The 22,397-nt window shown below is 35.5% G+C and overlaps 2 protein-coding genes and 1 long non-coding RNA gene across 5 annotated transcripts; 1 reads left to right on the top strand and 2 right to left on the bottom strand.

The window, feature by feature from the left end:
• Positions 1-286: 286 nt before the first annotated feature.
• On the top strand, positions 287-19,015 carry LOC100370624 (histone chaperone asf1a-A-like). The gene is made up of 4 exons (XM_002740116.4): positions 287-563; positions 15,480-15,595; positions 17,534-17,710; positions 18,353-19,015. The coding sequence occupies exons 1-4, from the start codon at positions 455-457 to the stop codon at positions 18,608-18,610; spliced, it is 660 nt and encodes a 219-aa protein (XP_002740162.1). The 5' UTR covers positions 287-454; the 3' UTR covers positions 18,611-19,015.
• Positions 3,385-7,648, bottom strand: LOC146738925 (uncharacterized). Of its 2 annotated transcripts, none has more exons than XR_014930379.1 (2): positions 7,334-7,648; positions 3,385-3,643 (listed from the first exon to the last, which is right to left on the bottom strand). It is a non-coding gene; the product is annotated as an uncharacterized LOC146738925 (long non-coding RNA). The 2 variants fall into 2 exon arrangements; XR_014930381.1 differs by lacking the exon at positions 7,334-7,648 and adding an exon at positions 3,896-4,187.
• LOC146738924 (uncharacterized) lies at positions 9,413-11,042 on the bottom strand. 2 transcript variants are annotated; one of them, XM_085503237.1, is made up of 3 exons: positions 10,875-11,042; positions 9,891-10,157; positions 9,413-9,762 (listed from the first exon to the last, which is right to left on the bottom strand). In XM_085503237.1, exons 2-3 carry the CDS (start codon positions 9,970-9,972, stop codon positions 9,434-9,436), a joined length of 411 nt encoding a protein of 136 aa, XP_085359363.1. In that variant the 5' UTR covers positions 9,973-10,157; positions 10,875-11,042; the 3' UTR covers positions 9,413-9,433. The 2 variants fall into 2 exon arrangements, with proteins under 2 accessions (XP_085359363.1, XP_085359364.1); XM_085503238.1 differs by lacking the exon at positions 10,875-11,042 and having other exon boundaries at positions 9,891-10,802.
• Positions 19,016-22,397: the final 3,382 nt, after the last annotated feature.

Here is a 22,397-nt window from a genome sequence, read left to right as displayed (position 1 = left end):
CGGAAATAAGCCTCATTCGTGTATGCGGATAGCGAGAAATTACAACGACTCTGCTGTCCAATTGCTCACTTCAAAATTGTTGGAAATTAATAGAAAACAATTTATTTATTTTCTATTTAATTTGAAAAGCCTCAATTCTAACAAATTAACTCAACTCACAGTCTTACGTAAAATATAACTGTTGTCGAGGCTGCATTGGATATAACCAATCACAGATAGCAACACAATAGAATACACAGTTATCCAATGAGAAACGATAATACATTCGTTACTGAATTCCCCGCCACATTTTGCCAACTTCGTTTTTGTTGTGAAAGGGATTTTGGTTCCGTGCTCTTTATTGTACTAAATGTGTTCACGTCAGCAAAAATTGTAACTTTTTGAAGTGTCGGGTTCTAGTAACCACTGTCACCATATTTAATTTGTTAATTTTATAAAAAAAAATTCTCGAAGTATGGCAAAAGTACAAATAAACAACGTTGTGGTACTCGACAACCCGTCTCCATTTTTCAATCCATTCCAGTTTGAAATTACGTTCGAATGTAGCGATAATCTCGAGGAAGGTAAGCGATAACTTATGTATTTAATTCACGGTGCTTGTAAGTTGTAGGTTGTATTCATATTACATTGCTCTTTGACGAGACGTACAATTAATCTCCAAATGTTGGCAACAATGTAGATACTCGTTCATGATGTACGCATATTGCGCCAAATTTTGGGGTAATCCAGGTTGATCTCCACTCCTACGTACTGGGGGTACTAAAGAGTGGTTAGTTAGCTCAACGGTAATCTAGTTTGGCGTGCTAAGGTTGATCTGCTTAAAATGAGAAATATTAGTAAACATCGCTGTTACGAACAGATGGGCAAACTGGAATACTGTAAAATGACTAATTTTCACTGGGTTTAAATTTCACTGATTTACCATTTCGGGCATATTCAGTGGGTTTTAAATTCACGGTTTTATCATTTAGATAATGTGTTTTATGCTAAATTTTACATATTCACTGGGTTTTAATTTAGCGCATTTTCCAGTCAGCGAAATAAGCCAAATTAAAACCCAGTGAATAATTAACCATTTTACAGTATATTGCTATCATGTGATCGTAATGTCTATTCATACAAAAGTTGTAAATAGCCAATGTGTCAATTCACATGCTTGGAAGCGAGTTATGATCATGTAGTTCTTGTATGTAAACTACATAATTTTTCCTGCTGGAACTTCGTGATTTAATGATTGTTGTGGCATTTGTGGACATAAAATTTCGTGAAGGTCACTATTAAACACTGTATTGTGGCACCCACCACCAAAGTATATGTATTGGTTGGACCATGGAGGTAATAAAAGAAAGGAGTCGCAGCTAAGCCTTGATGAAAGGTACCAGGATGATCGCCTCTGTTTGTATATAGATCAGGGAGTTTATTTCCCGAATGGACCAAGGATATGATGACGGCGACGATCCTGGGGTGAGAGGATATAAAAACAAATTTGTCAGTAATGTTCGAAACATTGTCCTGCAGCATTGTTAGTGTTAGTGTGTCTTATTTTATTTGTCTTTTGTAATAATTTTTTTTACCTTACTAAACCCACAGATGGTTAAGTTGCGTAATAAAGTTATTATTATTATTGTCAAGTGGATTATTAAATTTAATGGGGTAAAAAATGAATTCATGTCGACTTGCAAATTGCATATTCTTCAGCATCGATACAAAGTCCCAATGTGTAGCTTGAAAAGTACAAAAATGTATAAGCATCAGTCAAGCAGTACATCAAAATCAGTGTTCTCTGTACGGGCTCATTTGCATAAAATTAGCATATTCTATTTCAAGTTATATATGCACAACACACATCACAATAAATACAATTTTTTTTTGATGGTATAATTTTATTATTCACATAACTGAACATTTATTTACAGTATTTACAATAAGTGTATTAGATGACTCCAAAAATTGTTTTCTATCCAACATAGATCATGATGACATATCTAATCGTCCATTTCTGATGCTAGCCCATATACTTGCTGCATTTGAATATTACCGTTTTCCACAAATAAAATTTGAAGAGGGTGCTAATTTGCATATAATTAGCATATCTAATTTGCATACAATTAGCATACCAATCAAACATTTCAAAGAAAATTCTTAGCACTTTTATATTTACATCGACCTTAAATACTGTGTACATTATTGCATTATATTGATGAATAAATTAAACCACTTGATGTAAAAAAAAATATCAACTTTGACAAATGAAGAATATCCATTTTTGACTCCCGTGTGCGAAGCACAAAAGGGAGTCTTTGCAGTTACCCTGTCTGTATGTATGTATGTCACTTTTTTTGTTCCACCGTTATCTCAAGAACCACTAATCAAATTTTGGTGAAACTTGGTACATAGATGCTCTGGGATAATGCGCAGAGTTGATTAAGTTTTGGTAAAAATCTATGAATATTAATTACCTAATTTGCATGATAATTAGCTGATTTTTAGCTGTTCCAAGACTGTTCCACTGATATCTGAACAACCACTCATTGGATTTTGATGAAACTTGGCACATGGATACTCTGAACTAGTGCGCAGATTTGATTAGTTTTGGGTAAAAATCTATGAATATTAATTATCTAATTTGAATGATAATTAACTGATTTCAAGCTGTTCCATGACTGTTCCACTGATATTTGAAGAACCACTCATTGGATTTCAATGAAACTTGGCACATGGATGTTCTGAACTAATGTGCAGATTTGATTAGTTTTGAGTAAAAATCTTTTAATATTATTAATTACCTAATTTACATAATGATTAATCAATTTTCGGCTTTTCCACTGATATCTCAAGTACTAATCATAACATTTCAATAAAACTTGGTACATAGATGTCATATGACACTGCACAGACCTGATAGTGTTTAGAGTAAGATCAGTACATATTAATTACCTAATTTGCATAATTAATTAATTTTCAGCTTTTGATATTTCGAGTAGTATTGATCACATTTCAATGAAACTTGGTACATAGTTACTTGAGGACTGTGCAGAGACCTAATTAGTTTTTGGGTAAATATTTGTGCATATTAATCACCTTATTAGCATAAATAGTTAATTTTCAGCTTTTCATCTGATATCTCAAGTACTAATCATCACATTTCAATGAGACTTGCGACATTTTCTAGGAATATGCAGAGACCTGATTAATTTTGGGATAAATAATTGTGCCTATTAATTACCTAATTTGCATAATTAGTTAATTTTTGCTGTTCTATGGCTGTTGCATTGATGTCAGTGTTCTCCCCAGGCTCAGAGGCAAGCATGGCGGTCTAATTTGCATGCTAATTTGCATATTTTTCAGGATTCACTCTCACAAAAACAAACATACAAGACAGTATTAAAATGTATGAGAGACTTTATTTAAATTGCATAATACTTTACATAATATACCATAATTTGACAAGATCGTCATTTAATGTGAACTGTTCCATAAAACTTAGTCTAAACTAATCCTTCTGACTTTGTTGTGCTCCAAACATTGGCTGCCTTACTGTAGTTAAACTCAATCGTCATAGACTTGCACAGGACTTTGTTCCATAAAGAAGATCCACTCTTTGCAATCATGTTGTGCTTTGAGCATTAACTGCACAACATTCCTAGTGGGAAAAAATCATAAATAATAATAAAAAAAAATGAGGATTGAGGTTCAAATAAATGTAAACATAACGATAGAATTGTGCCACGATCGGGAACCCAGTGCCGTATGGATAGCATTTCGTCTGCAAAACATGTTGTTTACATGTTGGTTTTGTCAGGTCAACGACAAGGAGACTCGGGAATTTTGAGGAAAAAAAACATGAGGTCACTATTCAATTAAAATTAAAACGTAACAATAGAATTATGTATACAAATCGGGATTCCATCGATCATAGCGCGTGATGATAGCAGCTGTCGTTCGCAAGACGTTGACAGGCCGCCATCTTGGAAATACCTACACAGGTCAACATGTGACCGGAAGATTACAAAATTCGATTTTTTTTTTGCTTGGACAAATTATAACATACGCGTACCCATTAATCTAAGAAGATATCCATAAATAATCTAAAAAAAGTTGACAGTAACGAGTGATGTTTTTTTTTCATGTCGTGTCTATACCAGCCTCGTGTCTAAGATGTTGATTGAAATCGGTGTAGCCCTACCATGTTCGGTGTTCTTACGATCGGCAAAACATACACACACTGGCATTTTATTTCTAAAATTACGAAATCTTACCAGGGAAATGTCTTTTTCCACGACTCATCAAAACCAGCCTCACGCCGTTTCTGTGTTTCTACACGCTTCCGTTTCTGTGCTGTGCTAGCGGTGATTGTACGTTTTAGCCGGGCGGCATCACCTTTTTTTCCTTTACATGTTTAGTCGTATAGATCTCGGTGTTTGCAACTTGAGTGACAATTTGTTCCCCATTGACAGCGTCTGTACTTCACACGTGTTTAACAATGGGACTGTTTAATTTGTCCAAATTAAACCGCTGTGGCGTAGACGGTGATAATTTATGCAGTGCTACGTGTGAGCGGGTCAAATGGACGTAAACAATGCATCCTATTAGCATGGCGGTGAAGTTGTAAGCATGGCGGTCCGAGCCCAAGCGTGGCGGCCGGGTCGCCAAGCATGGCGGTGCCGCCATGCTTTGTTCTATGTGGGGAGAACACTGGATGTCTACAAACCACTCATTGGATTTCAATGAAACTTTTAAAGAGTGTACTCATCACATTTCAATGAACCTAGGACTATACATCATATTAGTTTTTGGTAAATATGTATGCTTCTTAATCACTTAATTAACATAATTAATTAATACTGCAGTGTTCTCCACAAGGGGTTTTAGGTGGGCGGCCCGCCCATCAAGTTGTACGGCCGCCTGGTAACTCTCAACACCCGCCCACCAACGTACATCCAGCTGAAATTATTTGTAAAAAGCTTGCATTGTTCTTCCCAAGTCTAAACAAAAGAGTAGTTGCCCAACCCTTTATTTTGCTATTGTTCCATGAGTACAAACATAAACAATGTCCACTGGAAGTCTGCAAGCAGTTATCGAGTGTATTCATGGCAATGTGTCAATCACCTGAATTCATTGTCGCCCGACATTGTTGCCACTTATTGCTCACGATACGCAACTACAGTGGTTTCAATTTACAGCTGTATTTTTAATAATCGTCTTCCGATCACGAAAGAAAGAAGTAAATACGAACGAAATGTATATGCACAGAAAATAAACAAATATATTAGCAGATTGCGTGTAAACTCGAACAAAAATTAAAATTCTAGCCGTATTTACAACGTTCGCTCGATTTTCATCATGAAAACAGCATGGAGAAGGCAAACTGGTGACCTTTTGGCCTACCGCATTCAACGACCGTTGGCCACCCACCGTTGTTGGCGCTGTAACGATTTAGTATCTAAGTTGCATAGGGGAACAACGCATTCTGGGTGTTCATGTACTGAATTCAGAAAGCGGTAATAAACATCAAACATGGCTGCCGGATTAGTTTACCGCGAGTATTTGTAATTGAATAATATTTTAGTTATTTTTTCCACGTACATTTTTCAATTTATCCATTTTTTATACCTAATCTTTCGAGAACATAGCAGATTCTTTTATTTTGCCGATTGCTAGCATTTTTTCTTGAATTCGAAAAACAACGTGTGAAAACGCAACGTATCGTGACCGTACATGCGTAAATGCCGCCTGTCGGCACGGGTGAGTACTGATGCCACAAATAAAAAATTTTTATGAGTTTTATTTTGACAAATCGTTCGTTTGGGCGTTGGGGACAAATCAGCTTGTATATTTTCTACATTAATGTTTTGTACTTGCTCTTGGTTACTCGAATTGCATTTCATGAACGCAGAATAATTTGCGAATGTATAAATCACCGATTTCAAACTGTTTGCATTTCGTAAATATTAATAGTGACCAATCTGTTTGTATTTTAAAAAATTGTAACATGTTTCAATTAAATTAAAAAGAGAATAGTAAATAACTTAGTGTGTATTGCAGTTCATGACATAAATGCTAGAATGCTGTATATAAATGATATGCAAATTAATATGCAAATTTATGCTAATTAGGCCGCCCACCAGCTATTTTAGATTGTGGAGAAGACTGTACTGATATCTCAAGTATTGATCATCATCACATTTGAATAAAACTTGGTACATAAATGCTCTAGGACAATAGACGGCCTGATTAATTTTGGGTTAAAATCTGTTCATATTAACTCTCTAATTAGCATAATAATTAATATTTTTTGGGTTCCAATCACATTCCAATGAAACTTGGTACATTGTGCAGACCTTATTAGTTTTACACTTAAATCTGTTCATATCAGTTACCTGATTTACATAATTAGTTTTCAGCTATTCCATCAATATCTCAAGTACAAGTAATTTTGAATTAATTTTTAATGTGTCTTCAATACTCTCAGCACACGGGAGTTCTTTCTAAGCTTTCTTTGATATTCTCTGTAATGGAACAAGTTGTGATGAAATTCTAGCCTTTCATTCATTTCTTTTAAATTTCTTTCAAGCATTTTCATTTCCAAAAGTTTTATAATGCACTGACATATTGTAATAGTTGAAAAAAACTCAAGTAATAATAAGAAAAATGTTTTCACATACCAAATTACCATTCAAAAAAAAGACAAAATCGAATCCAATGACTGTAAACAAATTGATCATTATATCGATTGCATTATGGGTACTGAGGACAAAGGTCAAATCAGATACCCTGTCATCCATGTTGTTTCAGTATTTACCAACACGTTTTGTTTTGGTGATTCTTTTTACTTTTCGCTAATAAAAGGCAAGTAACAAGCAATTGGGACAATAAATTGTTGTTGATTCTTCTGTTCTCAAGTATCTAAGCTAATTTAGGAATGATGAAGGAACTTGTTTTGACTCCAATTACGTGATTAACGTAATGCTTGTGACACTCACTTCACGCATCTAGCCATTGTTTTTTGTTTATTCGTTCAGCCAGTTTTTCCCCAGACATCCAATCCATTGTCCTAGTTGTCACCTATGCCACTATCTGTCTCCTAGTTCTTTGTTTTATCGCCTGTCAATTAATGAGAGGTCTCATTAACGTTGTCGGGACATCTTCCGGTACTCGTGAAACAGCTGTTCTCCGAAAACAAAGGAAGGGCGCAAATAAATTAAAGAGGGGCGCTGCGCTCCTCCTAAACCCCTCGAGGAGAACACTGAATAATGTGCATCTCAAAACCTTAAAAAAAGTTTGAATAATTATAATTTTTACTACTTCATAGTTTTCATGTTAATGAACTCACCTGCAGTACTCATTGGAACAATCAATCCTATAACAGCCAACTTGTATAAATTAACAAATACATCTTTATATTGCTTCACCACTTTGGTCATCATCTGAGTCCAAGTAAAACTGCTGTGTTGGTCATCCACCATTACATTTTTCATCATTTCCCACTCCATAGCCATCACTTCACTAGATAAAATATTACTATAATGGGTTGATAGTGTCTGAAATAAAAACAGATAAAACCCGGTTATAATTCAGCCTTTCCATCAAAAAATGTCTGATATGTGGACAAATGATATTTTTGCCTGTAAAATGAAAATTTAGTCACTTGTATCACAGTCCCTCTATCACCGGTCTAGAAACGGCCGCTGTCCTATTGTCCTATTGCGCGTAGCGGGTAAATAAACCATTGACACCTATACGTAATCCGCAGTTGACGCAACTTGTCAGGGGTCATCTTCAAGTTGACCCGCATATCATTACCATTAATGATTTACCCGACATGCTTTGCGAAAAAAAATTGTGCGGTTGCGCAGAAGTTTTCAGAACCAGAATCAAAACATTGGAAGTCGATTTTTGAGCAGCATGTCGTGGAAGTACGGAAATGATTTTGTTGGCTTCGAGGACGAAGATATCGAATGGGATTTTGTGATGGGACAGGAAGACTTTTTCCCCTCTAATGCTGCCGATGTTCCAGACGATATGAAAGTACATGTACGCGAATCTGCTAAACGGAGAAATTTCGTCTACGTCTGCCCGACTTGCGACAAGCAGTACAAAAGTTTAAGTGGCTTCAAGGGGCACATGAAAAATGTTCATGATACAAACGTCAAAGGTATGTCCGTTACTATTGCTGTATGATCGAGGGGAATTAGTAAATGTTTGGTCTAAATGTTGTTCGAATTTTTTTTCATATTTTTAGCACAGTTGCATCAGGCAGCTGGTTGCATCTCCAACGATTATTAGTTGTCTGAGATTGCATGTACTTCCGTTTCACGGCGCTCCTGTGACAATATCTTGGGCAAGGAGGAGGCAATAAATTTGAGTACAATAATTATACGAAAAAGAGCCTATTGCTTTTTATTTGGGTCGGCAGACTCGCCGTGTATGAATCAAACTGGGCAGACACGATAACATGAAGTCGACATCACTACCAACTTGTCGCCTCTTGTGAAAGTGTGAATGAGTATTGTTGACCGAAAATCCTCACGATGTCTTGACGAATATGAAAATATGAATGATTTATTATGAATATATTTATTTATAAGTTTTAGTTTCTATCTATGGTAATCTGTATACTTCATGGTTATATTACATTGTTTTCAGTTCCTGAACACTAGCAAACTGGCAATATACAATCTGTGAAAAGAAGGTCCAGTGAAGAACACAGCAGATCAGGTAGACATTTTTTTTATTACAGGTTTAATCTCCATAGAGCCACGTTATAATTTTTTTTAAGATAGGCTCAAAGAATTTTTTTGTGGGCCTGATTATTTTTTTTAGATAAGCTTAATAAATATTTTTTTCAACTCAAATGTACTGAATATGAATTATTACTAGCCATCTAGTATCCATGAAGGAAGAGCATTGTAATATCCTAAAATAAAAATATAGTAATTTAAAAAATGCAATTACCATGTGCAATAATTAAGTTTTTCCGTTTCAGGTTTTACCAGACCCAGCAGTGTATAACAAATTGTTGTTGCAAAGGCCTTACACCACAAGATGGTTTGGCATGCTTTTTTTAATATGTGGGTAGACAGAAAAACCACAGATGACATAATTAATGTATTTATGGATTTTCGGCCCAGTGACACAGATATAGATGAACTGTTCAGAACATGCATTTTTAACTTTGCAGTGTTGGCAAGAACCCGAAGGGACACCATGGACTACCAGTCTGAAACAGTTGAAGCAGCAAGCACAAGTGAACTAAGTATTGAGGAAGAGCAGGCACTCAGATATTTTGCTGATTACATTCCCTACAACTTAAAGAAAATGGCAATGAAAGCACAAAAGCAAAATTAATTAAAATTTGTATTTATTTATAACTTATTTACATCTAACAATAAATACAAAAAACAGCAATATATTAGTATATCTTGTTTTTTTACTATTTTACATTGTTTTCAAAAACAGAAATACTAACACTTCTGTTTGGAAAGAGAAGAGGAGGAGTATCATCTACTATATGCTGTAAGGGCCTTCTCTTGTGTCTCCCTGTATTGCCTGTGATGCACTGCATGTGATAAGATTTTTGAAGTCTGATGACATTCTCTTGATACCCAAAAGCCATAACTGTTGGGTGGTTATTTGCTCCTCCTCCTCTGTGCCGATGCTTACTGAAGTGGGCTTGTAGTGGGTCTTGACGGAACCTCTCACTCAATATAAAATCCACTCCATGGTTTAGTAGGTATTTAGATACTTCTACAAAAGAATGCACTGGGAAAAACAAAACAAAAATAACTCGTAAGATAAATTTTAAATTACTAGCATATTACCAATTTCTGGAAAACTTTACAGTGAATAACAATTTCACATAAAATAAAAATAAGTGCGACTCAACTCACCAGTCATTTTCAATTCATCAACCGTTTGTTTACTAAGACACATAGCATTTCCAGCACTTTGAGAATATAATAACTTCCACATTTAATTCTTACATGTTGCATTGTAGCATCATTAGCAATGGTAACATGCGATTGTGAAAAGTCATCACATTCACTGGACTTTTTTTTCAAATTGCTTGTAGTAACTCTTGGGCCTCCGAAAACTGTTCTTCTTACGAGGCATGGTTGTTAAGAGCTTGTATGGCTTCAACAGCTGCACGTTCTCGTCTGACAATATAAAAATAAAATAAAAATGTAAACAAAGATATTTCACCGAATATAACGAAACAGCAGATACCCAAATATACCTTAACCCCACAACTCATTTGTTAATCTTCATAACAACCAGTATTGGGTATTATTATCTACACCGGATTTGTATTATTCTCAAAAAAGGAACCGAAACGAGAAACTCTCGTTGATGTATTTACGCACAGTTCGGTATCTAAAATGGCGTCGAGTTGAACCACGAGTTTCGAAAAACACACACAGAAAATCTATTTTTCGGGACACAAAAAAAATGTTGGCAGCACAGAACATCTTTTACCGTGAATGGCACCTTCAACAGCACATAAAATAGTGAATTTAGTGATCATAACGTAAGAATATCTGATTTAAAAAACACGACCCATTATCGCAACAATCGACTATTCTCAGGATGTTTGGTCGTATGTGAATAACCAAGATCACACAGTTTTCAAGAATTCGACAAAAAATAATACGATATAAACACTCCCACTCGAAGCAAATACACTTCCACCCGCCAAAACGATGCGAGTTGAAGATTTTGCTAGCATATCAAGCGAGAAAAGGGAACCGAAAAACTACCGACATGTTTTGAGCGATGAACTTTTTGACAAAATGGAGGTCAGAAAATCGAGGTCAAATTTTCAAGATCGAAAAAACTACGAAATATTCGAAATGAAAGAATGGATAATAACTCACCTGTTAACTAATGGTATTTCGCTTCGGTAATAACAAAAAGTTGTTAAATATATGAAATTTTACAGCTAAGAGCAAGGAATAAAATACGGAGCCCTCGATCATACGTTGTCCAAAATGGAAAGCGACGCTATACTGTCACGTGACTATGCGACGCCAACAACCGCTACACGCACTCACTGGATGTTTATTGCTAATCTCCCCTAAGACAATAGGCGTTTCGAGACCGGTGATAGAGGGACTGTGCTTGTATATAGTTACAACTTTTATAATCATTGAAAATAATGATTCTTTATTACACTACAAAAAAACATCAGTAGGTTTTGCATGGTACTAAAATTTATGTACAAAAGCAAAGAAACCAATTACTAAGTACATTGGAAAATATTTTTTTTTTTTTAATATTTTATAATGCTCAGTCTTCAAACATAATGAAAGTACATACATTTCCTTCTTTATCAGTGTACTTGGCATACATAATCAGTTGTTTGAGTATTGATATATCTGTGGTTTCATCTACCATAAGGCTATAAAATGGACTTGTATTCTTCTTTCAATGACCTGAGCCAAGACATCCACCATCTCTTGAATTATCCTTTCTGACATGTAATTGGCATTACCACCCTGCAATAATCAGTGCAATTAATTAAATGAAATTAGAAATAAGGAAAGCGGAATAATTAAAAAAAATGATTAAAAAACAATTTACCTTGTTCAAGTGTTCTAAGCATGAACCACCAAAGGATTTCACCAAATCAAGCAATGGCCTGAACTTCGTTGTATGTGCTACTTCGTTTTTGCATATCCAATACATACATCTAAGGGCAGAAATAAACGATTGTCTCTCCATATTTATATGATGATCCATTGCTGCTATGATTCCACCGTTTATGGCAGATAATATCGCCTTCTTTTCTTTTAGTTTGGCGAGTTTATGCATGTCAGACTTCACGTGTCGCACAATACTCTGTTTCTCCAACGCTGTGCATGGAGTCATAATCAGATCCGTTTCTTGCTCTTACTCCGTGTTTTCCACGCGTAAAACACAACATACCTGTTTTGCCAAAAATAATCAACATTATAAATCATTTTTGTGATCGACAAATGAAAATAAATAGAAGCGAAACACAAAATGGTCGCCGAAAGAATCGATTGAAAACACAAGGCCAGACCTTTAACCTCCGAGAGACTTGATTAAAATATTTTTTTCCATACCTTTTTCGTCTGGAGTTTGTCGTAACCATTCATACGATGTTAACCATGACTTGTCAAAACCAGTCTTTCTTTTTAGCTCCGCTGTTGACTTTGTCGAGCGGAGCTTATCATATGAGTGATTGTCTATCGTCGTCGTCCGTGTCAATGTTTTACTTTTTCGACTTCTTCTTGAAAACTACAAGCCTGAATGCTTTGATACTTGGTGTATATGTACCTTGGGTAGACCTCTCTTAGGTTTGTTCATTTCATGTTGATATCTTCAATTCTCTAATTTTGGTGAATATTTTTGTCATTTTTGGTAGAAAGTGATATTTTCAACTTCTTGTTAAAAACCGCAAGTGCAATTGCTTTGATATTACATATATAGGTACTACATGTGGACCTCTCTCAGATTTGTTCATTTTGTAATGATATCTTTAATTCTCTAATTTTGGTGAATATTTTTGTCATTTTTGGTAAAAAGTGATATTTTCGACTTTTTGTTAAAAACCGCAAGTCCAATTGCTTTGATAATACATATATAGGTACTACATGTGGACCTCTCTCAGATTTGTTTATTTTGTAATATCTTTAATTCTCTAATTTTGGTGAATATTTTTGTAATTTTTGGTAAAAAGTGATATTTTCGACTTCTTGTTAAAAACCAAAAGTTCATTTGCTTTGATATTACATATATAGATACTACATGTAGACCTTTCTCAGATTTGTTCATTTCGTGATGGTATCTTCAATTCTCTAATTTTGGTGAATATTTTTGTCATTTTTGGTAGAAAGTGATATTTTCGACTTCTTGTTAAAAACTGTAAGTCCGATTGCTTTGATACTATACATATTGTTCATTTTCTAATGATGTCTTCAGTTCTTTAATTGAAATATGCATTGCTAACAGCGGAGCTATCTCAGCCGATAGGCTGCTTGTTTTACTTTCTTGTAATTTGGAACTAGATTGCCCATCTTGTTTGTGTTTCGTCGGAGTAGACAGTGACGTGAACCATGATCGGAGATCGGGACGCGGACACTGATTTTCTTTCTGCATATTTGGCGATCTCGAGAGCGTGTTTATGATGCGAAGGCAAGGTACAATCTGATCGCTGACGAACATCAACCCTTTTTATATTTTTTAAATTCATTGTAAAAGAATTCACAGATTATGCATATTCATAATGTACCCTTTCTTTTAAATCGTGTGAAGGGTTTTGCCTTTGAACACAGGTATACGTGAACAGCCACCACGTGGCTACGGGAGTTCCGCCCGGGAGTGCCAAAGAAACACTGCCGACAGAGGTGTTAATTACTCAGTCTCTCAGATAGTATCGACCTTTGTTTGACAGTAATGAAAGCCCCAACATGTGCAGGAACTAAAACAGGTCTGTCTAGTATGATGGTGGTAATCACATCGCGACGCCCGAGTCAATAGCGCCGGGGAAGAATGAATAGCGCCGGGGGAATATTTCATAGCGTCAAGTGGATTTTTTGTTTTAACTGTGGATAAAAAAAATGTTACCGTGAAGTGAAGACTGCGCTCTCATAGATTCGGTTTCATTAGCGGCGCATGGTTACAGTTAAGTGGCAGACGAGACGAAGAGAGGTGTGAATCTCGGGCTTATCATTTCGACATTGTACGTCAGACTGAGTACTGACTGATGTACATCCTTTAATTTCAAAAAAATATGTGATAATGTTGCGGCTAGTCAGAGTATCGTGCTATAAAAGTGGCGATTTCTCTGGGGAAAGACTTTTAGTTTTCTCACAAGTTATCAGTACTTATTTTGTTGCTCGCTAGCCATGTCTCGAATCCATTCATTTTTCACTAATGCAACTGCAGAGGTCTCAGTTGTACCTTTGTGCCTGCGTCTATGTATCGGACAACACCAACCGTTCCAAAAACGCCTGTAGACCACCAAAGAAAGCCCGTTTGGATGTTAATAGCGTTGAATCCACGGCCACGGACACCCAGCCAATAATACTCACCAATACTACAAACTCTTGCAATTATGCAACTGACACCGGTACATCACCACCTATCATGCCAAAGACCAGAGGAATATACAAATCGTGAAGTATACAAAGAAGCAAAATTTATTTCAATACTGCCGCAAGAAAATACAAAATCGCACCTGGGGCTGGAAAAGATACGACTTTGACTTTGAGCGGTTTACGCCTGGGGGAAGACGACGCGGTGGTGGGTGGAGAACATTTTACAGAGATGAACGTGATGAACAGATTATGTCATGGGTGCTACAACTATGGAAATATGGATGAGACACCGGTATATTTTGACTTGGTCCCAAATAAGGCTGTAGATGTAAAATGGCGTAAAACTGAAAGTGCAGAACACGGGGAGCGAAAAGACATTTGACGGTGGTTCTCGCGGTAATCTCAAACAACAATGTTCTTCCTCCAATGATTGTTTTTAAAGGGAAACTAGAATTAAAGCCCAAGGCACCACCTGGTTTTGTCGTCACTGCAAGAAAAAGGTTGGATGGACGAACAACTAATGATGCAAAGGGTTGATGAAATTTGGACACCGTACACTGAGCGCCATTATTCCATGTTGGTTATGGACTCATTCCGTGCTCATATCACCGATGGACTGAAAGCAAAGTATCGTCGTGTGAGCGCATTACCTGCTGTCATTCCCAGTGGTTGTACATCGAAGTTGCAGCCATTGGTTGTTTGTATTAATAAGCCATTCAAAGCCGACCTTGGGAAGTGGTGGACACAATTTATTAGCGATGCAGCCCAGAAAGCTGCCAAAACTAGTGGAACCGATTTCAGATTAACAACTGCTGATAAGCAGAAGCTGATAGAGTGACCATTAATGGTGTCCAAGTCATTGAAGGTGTGTGGTATTACCAACATAAGAAGTTATGAGGAAATCGCAGAAATTATTTCTGACTTTGACGATGAAGATGACTGGTTTGAAGGTTTTTCTGCTGAGGAACTGGCAGAATAAATAAATTCTTGTTGTCTCACAACACAAACAAAACAGCCCTTTTCAGGGCCACCACATCCTCCAAAAAGAGATACCGCAACCAAATATCAATGTGTCGTCTTGTGCTATATTTTCAGTGTGATTTATTGTAGTTTATTTAAAATCTATTATTGTATTGTATGTGTAGTTTTTAATTGTAGTTAATTTCAAAAAGCTTTAATACAGTAATTAGCAATAAAGCATTATTCCATTCTATTCTATTCTATTCTGGAGAGTTTTTCACATTACCATGTTTGTTTACATTTACGGGGAGCGTGACAAAAAACTGTTGTCGCCACGGCAACAAAATAGAAGTTGGCCTGCAAGGTCATTGCTGATTTGCTCCTGACAATTTTTGTTTCAAAAAGTGTTCTAGTTGATCAAGTAGCACTGTCAGTTTCTTCGCTTTGTCTCTGTAGATTTGGAATGGAAAATAATTTATGTTGGTTCAGCTGAAAGTGAAGATCATGATCAAGTATTGGATACAGTATTAGTTGGTCCCATAGCTGCTGGAAGACACATGTTTGTATTTCAGGTATATTGTAACTTTTCTTCCATGTACATAAAGTTGCCTCATTATTTGTGTTTCTGTAAAATACTTTATTTTCACTTGGATTGAATTTTTGCTGCAGAAATGATTCAGTGAAAATAAAATCTAGCGAATATACATGTACCTCTTTTCCGATATTTTATATTCAACTTGTCAAAAATTAATGAAAATTAATTCCATACAAAACACATAAAATATCTTATCAGTGAAAATAAAGTATTTTACTTCTTTGGTTCTGTGCTTACAACTGAAGCAGGGTTCTCCACGGTTTAAAAATTAAACAGGGCGCGCCAATGTGAAGTGGGCGTGGGACATTCGTAACTTGCATCATTGGCATGGACGTTGAAAAAATGGAAATCAAAAAATCTATTAATCTACATATTATTACATATGCATAATATATATATATTTATTACAAAATTAATAAGAATTTTGAAGAGCTATTAAGTAAATGTCAGCACGTACAATCAGCTGATTTTAGCTGCACGATTCATCACGCGGCGACATCAGTTGTTTACCAGTAATGATCACGTCAAAAAAAAGACGTAAAAGTTTTATCAAATAGATACATACATGCTTTATTTAATTTTTAGCAAAAATTGTAATTTATATTTATTTGGACGAAGCAAACTAAATTATGATGTCGCACAAACGTTCGTAATTGGTTCATTGAAAAACTTGCATGAATGTGCGTCATCGACACCAAAAAGAAAGATGATCAAACGAAATAAAGTCTACACAATAGAAGATTTTCGATCTGCAGTTAACAGTTACTATCAAAAATAATAGAATTATGTATAAAAAAATATCGAAAGTTTGTTGATGTCTGCTTCGTTAAAAACAGCAGTGACCCGGAAACAGTTCATTTTCTGCGTGCATCCTGATATTATGTAACGATGCCTTTGATTGGCCAAAGCCACACATTGACGTTAAAAACAACCAATCAGAATATTTGTTTCAAGAAAAGCACAAGTAAATTTATTTTTTCCACTTATGATGCGAGTTGAAAGGATGGCAGTTTTACCAGGGTTTTTAAATAGTGATTTAAAGAAAATTCAACTTTAAATAGTGACATTCGTCAAAATACATTTTTGTATAAACATTTACATGTTTAAGCAAGCATTCATGTGGACTTCTTGGTGATCAACAATGTCTGTGATGGTACGTCGACTGCGCTGGTCGTTTACCGATCGTGCATGAGCATGGATGCCTTTGTTTCGCTCGGCGGTGACGATGTTGCTGCTACCAGTCACGGCGTGAACTTGGTTTTAACCATAGATCTTATGTTTTAACGATAAAGATTTTATATATTTGACTTCACCCTGGCAGTAAAAATATGGGTACGGTAATACACTTTTCTAGGCCACATGTTCATTTTTAATCGTGTTGAAAAAAACGTGCAACTTTTAGTTCGGTTGTAACATAGATGTACTAACAAGCCGGGATTTTCACACCTTAAAGCAATGAACCAGTTACCCTGAGCACGATGAATCATCTTCGGAAGACAATGAGTGATGGCCTGTTTTGTAAACAATTCTTTGTCTGGGACTATGCAGGGTGCACAGGAAATATAACAGGGCGCTGACAATTTAAACAGGGCACCAATTTCAGATAACAGGGCGCCCTGTTAAAACCCGTCGTGGAGAACCCTGACTGAAGCTTTCACCCAGACCTCCCGGTCCAGTCTAAATTTTCTTATAAGATGAACCTTCTACATATTTTTTTCAAAAACTTTAATAATGAGCCAATGGTAAATTATGTCTGTTTGGTTCAAAATTAAGAATAAAGTGGTCAAAATATGTGTACAGGTTTTTTCTAGAAAAATATTCTGAAAGTGATTCTACAAACACCCAAAATCCCCACCCCTACCAAATTATATTTGTGCACATTTTAAACATGTAATTATTGATTTTCACTTTGTAGGCAGAGCCTGCAAATACATCCAAGATACCATTGGCTGATGCTGTTGGTGTTACTGTTGTGCTGCTTACTGGTTCCTATAGAGGCAATGAATTTGTTAGAGTTGGTTACTATGTCAACAATGAATACACTGATCCAGAGCTGAGGGAGACTCCCCCTGGAGTACCATTATTTGAAAAGGTATGGTTGTTTTGTGGAAAGTTGTTCTATATTTGGACCATCATTCTGTGCATATAGATGTCTGTCGCATGTCGAATTTTGTTTTAAGCCCTTCTTCTTAAAAAACTACATGTCAGATTGTTTTGATACTTAATTTAAAGTGGGAGGGTCATCACCTGCGCATGCCTGGGAATTGAGTCCCAAGCGATGATAACACACGCTAAAAATGCAAAGGCTCATGGGTAGACACTTAAACAATGACACCCTATGGCCATCTGACGCATGCGTCATGGATGGAGCTCTATCAGATTTGTTCATTTCATGACAATAACCTCAATTCTATTTCTTACTATCATCATGTGACCTCATTTATATGCACAAACATTGATTTCTTCCAATAAAATATACTTTTGTTTATTTTGACTAATAAAAATAGCTGTTGATTCTAGACAAATATTTACCCTGCGTGACTTCCTTCCCAGATTTGTGTCGTTTTTGTTTCTGAAAAAAAGGTGTTTTCTTTTTGAAAAACCACCACCAGCTTTGATGATATTTGTTCCTTTCATGGTGATATCATTAATTCACTAAATCATGTCTAATTCATGATTGTCAAAACTATCGAACAAATTTAATGCAATTGTTTTGCTTTTTTATTTGTCACAGATGACAAGAAATATCCTGGCTACAAGTCCTCGTGTGACGAGATTCAAAATAGACTGGGATGAGAACCCAACATCTGATGAAAACAAAGCACCAGCGCCCCCACCATATTTGGCATCTATGCCGCCATTAGACCCATCACAGATTCCATCAGTTGTATCGCAATCATCAGGCTGTGTGGAAAAATGCCTTACAGATATTACAATGGACAGTAACAGTACTTGTAGTACAGCTGACAATGAACTGAAAATGACACATTAGTCTCCGAGATTTGTCACTCTCTATAGGTGAAACCAGCTTCAAGCAACTGTCCTGACAAAGTAGTCTGTTTTCCACGGGAAATGAAAAGTTTGGGCTTCTCTGTTCTCTCAACTGACAATTGCTCCACATATCTAGCTCCTTCAATAGTCTATTTAATTCTAACAACAGTCTATTGTTTTTAGCACCCAACTTCCAAGAAAAACATTGATGGCCATCTTGTATATTTATATTATGAGTTATGATTTTAAGATAGGTGTCTATCCAGTCACATATCATTTTATTTAGCCGTCATTTCAAACTAGACATCAGAAAGGAAACAAGGTTAAAAACGGGCACCACTTACAGTATAAGATTTTACAGTCTACACAAAAATATATATTATTAAAATACTGTACAATATTCAAAGTGTCTACAATAATTTAGTTGCAAAGAGCCCTGGAAATTAATATTTAGTTGCAAAATGCATCGAAAATTATACCCACTTTTAATAGCATGAACTATCAACTCTTGCCATGGTCACCGTCACTCACCGACAGATGTTTTTTTCAGGATAAATATTTCACATTTAGTCATGAATGTGTCAAATGATTTGATTTATTAATAAATTTTTATAAGTGAATCAAGTTCCTTCATGTTATATAATTTTCCTGAATATTGGCAGATGTTGAGAAAGTAATACAGAAGTGATTTTCACAATTATGGAAGTTGAAATGTCCTTTGGCATCAATATTGGTGAAAAAACAGCTAAATTATCTACTGTTTACTTTGTTATTGCAAGACTAGCTACTCAGACATACATGTATGCTGCTGATTCATGCATGTACCAGCCACAGTCATCACTTTATGAATGTCAGTTATTAATACAGTATTTGCTCTATTAAAAGTGCATGCGTTTTATACTTGTAACGTATTTTGACTATCAACATGTCATACGTGCACATGCCCTACTAATAGAGCAAATACAATTTGGTAATGTCATTGATTTGTGTGCTCTGATTGATCCATCACCAATTCCAGGCATGGGTGGATTTTATTGGCAAGACACCACTTGTTACTATCTTGATTTCTTTGTATGTTGCCCACCATATACATGCCCTGAAATGAAAATATGGTCACAAATTTGTATTGCTCCTGTGTATGTGAATAAACGATATGTTTCTTGTATTTTACATTTATTTTGTACAATTTCAAAGTCAATCTGTACTACCAAATCAGCATGTTAATTGTAGTGTGGTCTCTGTATCGCATTTAGTACCTTAATTGCCCAGTGTATCCCAATGACAATGCTCTGTTATCTTGATTTGTGTTGGTGTGGCCACAACTGGGATCAAGTTAAATTTTTATCATAAATTGTACCAATACTTTTATAACAACACGTGTTGTATCGTAAAGTACAGAGATGATGCAACATCATTCAGGAATCCATGATTAACAGTAGCAAGAGAGACCTACGAAGGAGTTGTTCAACTTGGACTTCAAACTACTATTTGAGGGGATACACACGTCTGTTATTGGCTTTTGGGCTGTATCATATTCAGAATTACATCATGAATATTCATAAGTTGGTGGTTATGCTATTCTTGGACTTTGCATGACAAATGTGATGATTACGTAAGTCGGTGGACATGATGCAGTGTAGAGAATGGAACAAAAGTAGTGTTGCCGCTCTTTCTGGATGGAATTGCACATTTGTGTAAAAGGTTCATTGGTTACTAGTACTTTCCCAATTGTATATTGTGTGTGCGTCTGTACCTATATCTTGGCCTGGACCAATTACATTTTAAATTCACATATACATCATACATAGTATTATACATATGCACATCAATTTGTTTCACAATCTGATTCAAGGTGGCCATTTTTGCTCTAAAATGGACATTATAGGACCTTGATGCACATTTTGTTTTCAGATAAGATTCAAAATGGCCGACTGGTGGCCATTTTGTTTTAATAAATGTGGTTCTAGTGCCATATCTCTGACTTGGTGTTACTTATTATGTTCAAATTTTAAATATTCATTATACATCATGTCATAGATATACAGATATATTGGTTTGACAATCCTATTAAAAATGGCTGTGGGGATTGCTTCACATTGACTATTGATTTATTTAGAAGGCTGTATTTGAGTTACAGGCTGGAAAGTCTTGCATGTGTTTGGGCTTTATGAGCCCTCAAATGCTGAAAACTATCTCGTCCAATCTATAGAAATGTTTATCTATTTACAAACATCTATCATGGATATCTAGTGAATATTGTAATTGTTGCAGTTGGTATATGGCACATACATCAAAATATATTTAGTAATACAACTTTTAGTATTAATCTTTGTATTATTTATGATGAAATTATTCTTTTAATACATATAAATATTAAAAATATTTGCTATAATTTCAACAAGTCCATTGTGAAATTACTGAAGATCACACAGTAACCAGCTGTTTTTTCACCCAATTTACCATTATGGGGGATAATGTTAGCACTGCTCAACCAGTCCAAAACTTGAATTTCTTTAACTTTTTTACAGCTCACTCATATTGTGTAGTACACTTTCTCAATGTGTCAAGTATTACTTCCTGAGATGCGTTTATAATTCTAAACACGTTGAATACCGAATATTTACCACATTGGCTGACTACCAAATGTCCAACATGGAAGGGTATTTGTTGTATCGCTAACAGTTGAAAATGCATCGTTGTTGAGAAACTAAAATATACAGTGTGTAGATGTGCAAATGGCAGTTGCCTACTACAATTGTCCTACCCATAGCAACCAGTTTGAAACCTTGGATTTTTAAAACCCAAATATGGCTCCAAAAATAAGACTATACAAAATGTGTTCAAATTGAGGCACAATATTCAACTACAATACAGCTTTCCTATAAATATTGCTCTCTTGCACTGCTATGTTGTAAATAGTGATGATATAGAAAATTGTTTGAGACATTTTACTATGATGAATGACTCCTCAACCAAATATGGTTATTGATTTGACATTACTTTCACGTTACAAAAGCGCCCTGTCACTAGATACACTAAATACATTCCTGTTCTGGTGATGTTGGTTTTTGGTACCATCCCTGAGACGTCAGCAATTCGTGATGCTTCTTCCTTTCATTTAAAATAGTATGTCATCTCGCCAAGAAGCAATTGACACCTACTTCGTACATAATAAGTATGTCATTATTCACTGTTGCACATTCATGGTAGGGTGTGTCAATCGTGTTGGTTTAGTGTGGAACTCTAAAACTTAAATCATGCTGCTCATCTCAACTATGATTTTTTATGTCCTGGTAAGTAGTGCTCAAAGTGTGGTGTGGTTTTATTCCTAAGAATTTTACAACAAAATCTGGAACGCAGTACTAAGATTAACATACTAGTATGGCCTTCACATATTTACCACTAAATTTCTACAACTGAAACAAGCATTTCATGAACAAAAACTTCTCAAATTTATTGTGGATTTTATCAGTGCAAAATATATTGAAAGAAGAGGATCTATTTATAAACCATATAAGCTATTTATAAAACATTAACAGAAAACTATATAAATTCTGGAGATTTACTGGGGTCAAGAAAGAAAATTCAAAGTTGAAATTGATGCAGAATTCAAAAACTATATTTCGCTATATTAAATACCAAACAAAATGTCTTAAATTTAAAACAACCACAATTTAGCCAGTGAGAAAGAAAAGCATACCCAAGGGGTATTTTCCTAAGCTGTTATCAATTGTTTTTATTTTCTTAATAATGTAATTTAAATAAATATGAAACTTAAATACGTAGAC

This window comes from Saccoglossus kowalevskii, chromosome 9 (genome assembly GCF_978046115.1).
Source record: "Saccoglossus kowalevskii chromosome 9, keSacKowa6.1, whole genome shotgun sequence".
Lineage (NCBI taxonomy): Eukaryota > Metazoa > Hemichordata > Enteropneusta > Harrimaniidae > Saccoglossus > Saccoglossus kowalevskii.
The sequence above is the reverse complement of the archived record's forward strand: the minus strand, read 5'-3'. Positions and strand labels throughout refer to the sequence as shown.

Coding starts and splice junctions, on each gene's coding strand:
- LOC100370624 (XM_002740116.4), top strand. CDS start 455: ATGGCAAAAGTACAAATAAACAACGTTGTGGTACTCGACAACCCGTCT. Junction 15,596..17,533: donor GACACATGTTTGTATTTCAG/GTATATTGTAAC, acceptor TTCACTTTGTAG/GCAGAGCCTGCAAATACATC. Junction 17,711..18,352: donor GAGTACCATTATTTGAAAAG/GTATGGTTGTTT, acceptor TATTTGTCACAG/ATGACAAGAAATATCCTGGC.
- LOC146738924 (XM_085503237.1), bottom strand. CDS start 9,972: ATGTGGAAGTTATTATATTCTCAAAGTGCTGGAAATGCTATGTGTCTT. Junction 9,763..9,890: donor TGATGAATTGAAAATGACTG/GTGAGTTGAGTC, acceptor TGTTTTTCCCAG/TGCATTCTTTTGTAGAAGTA.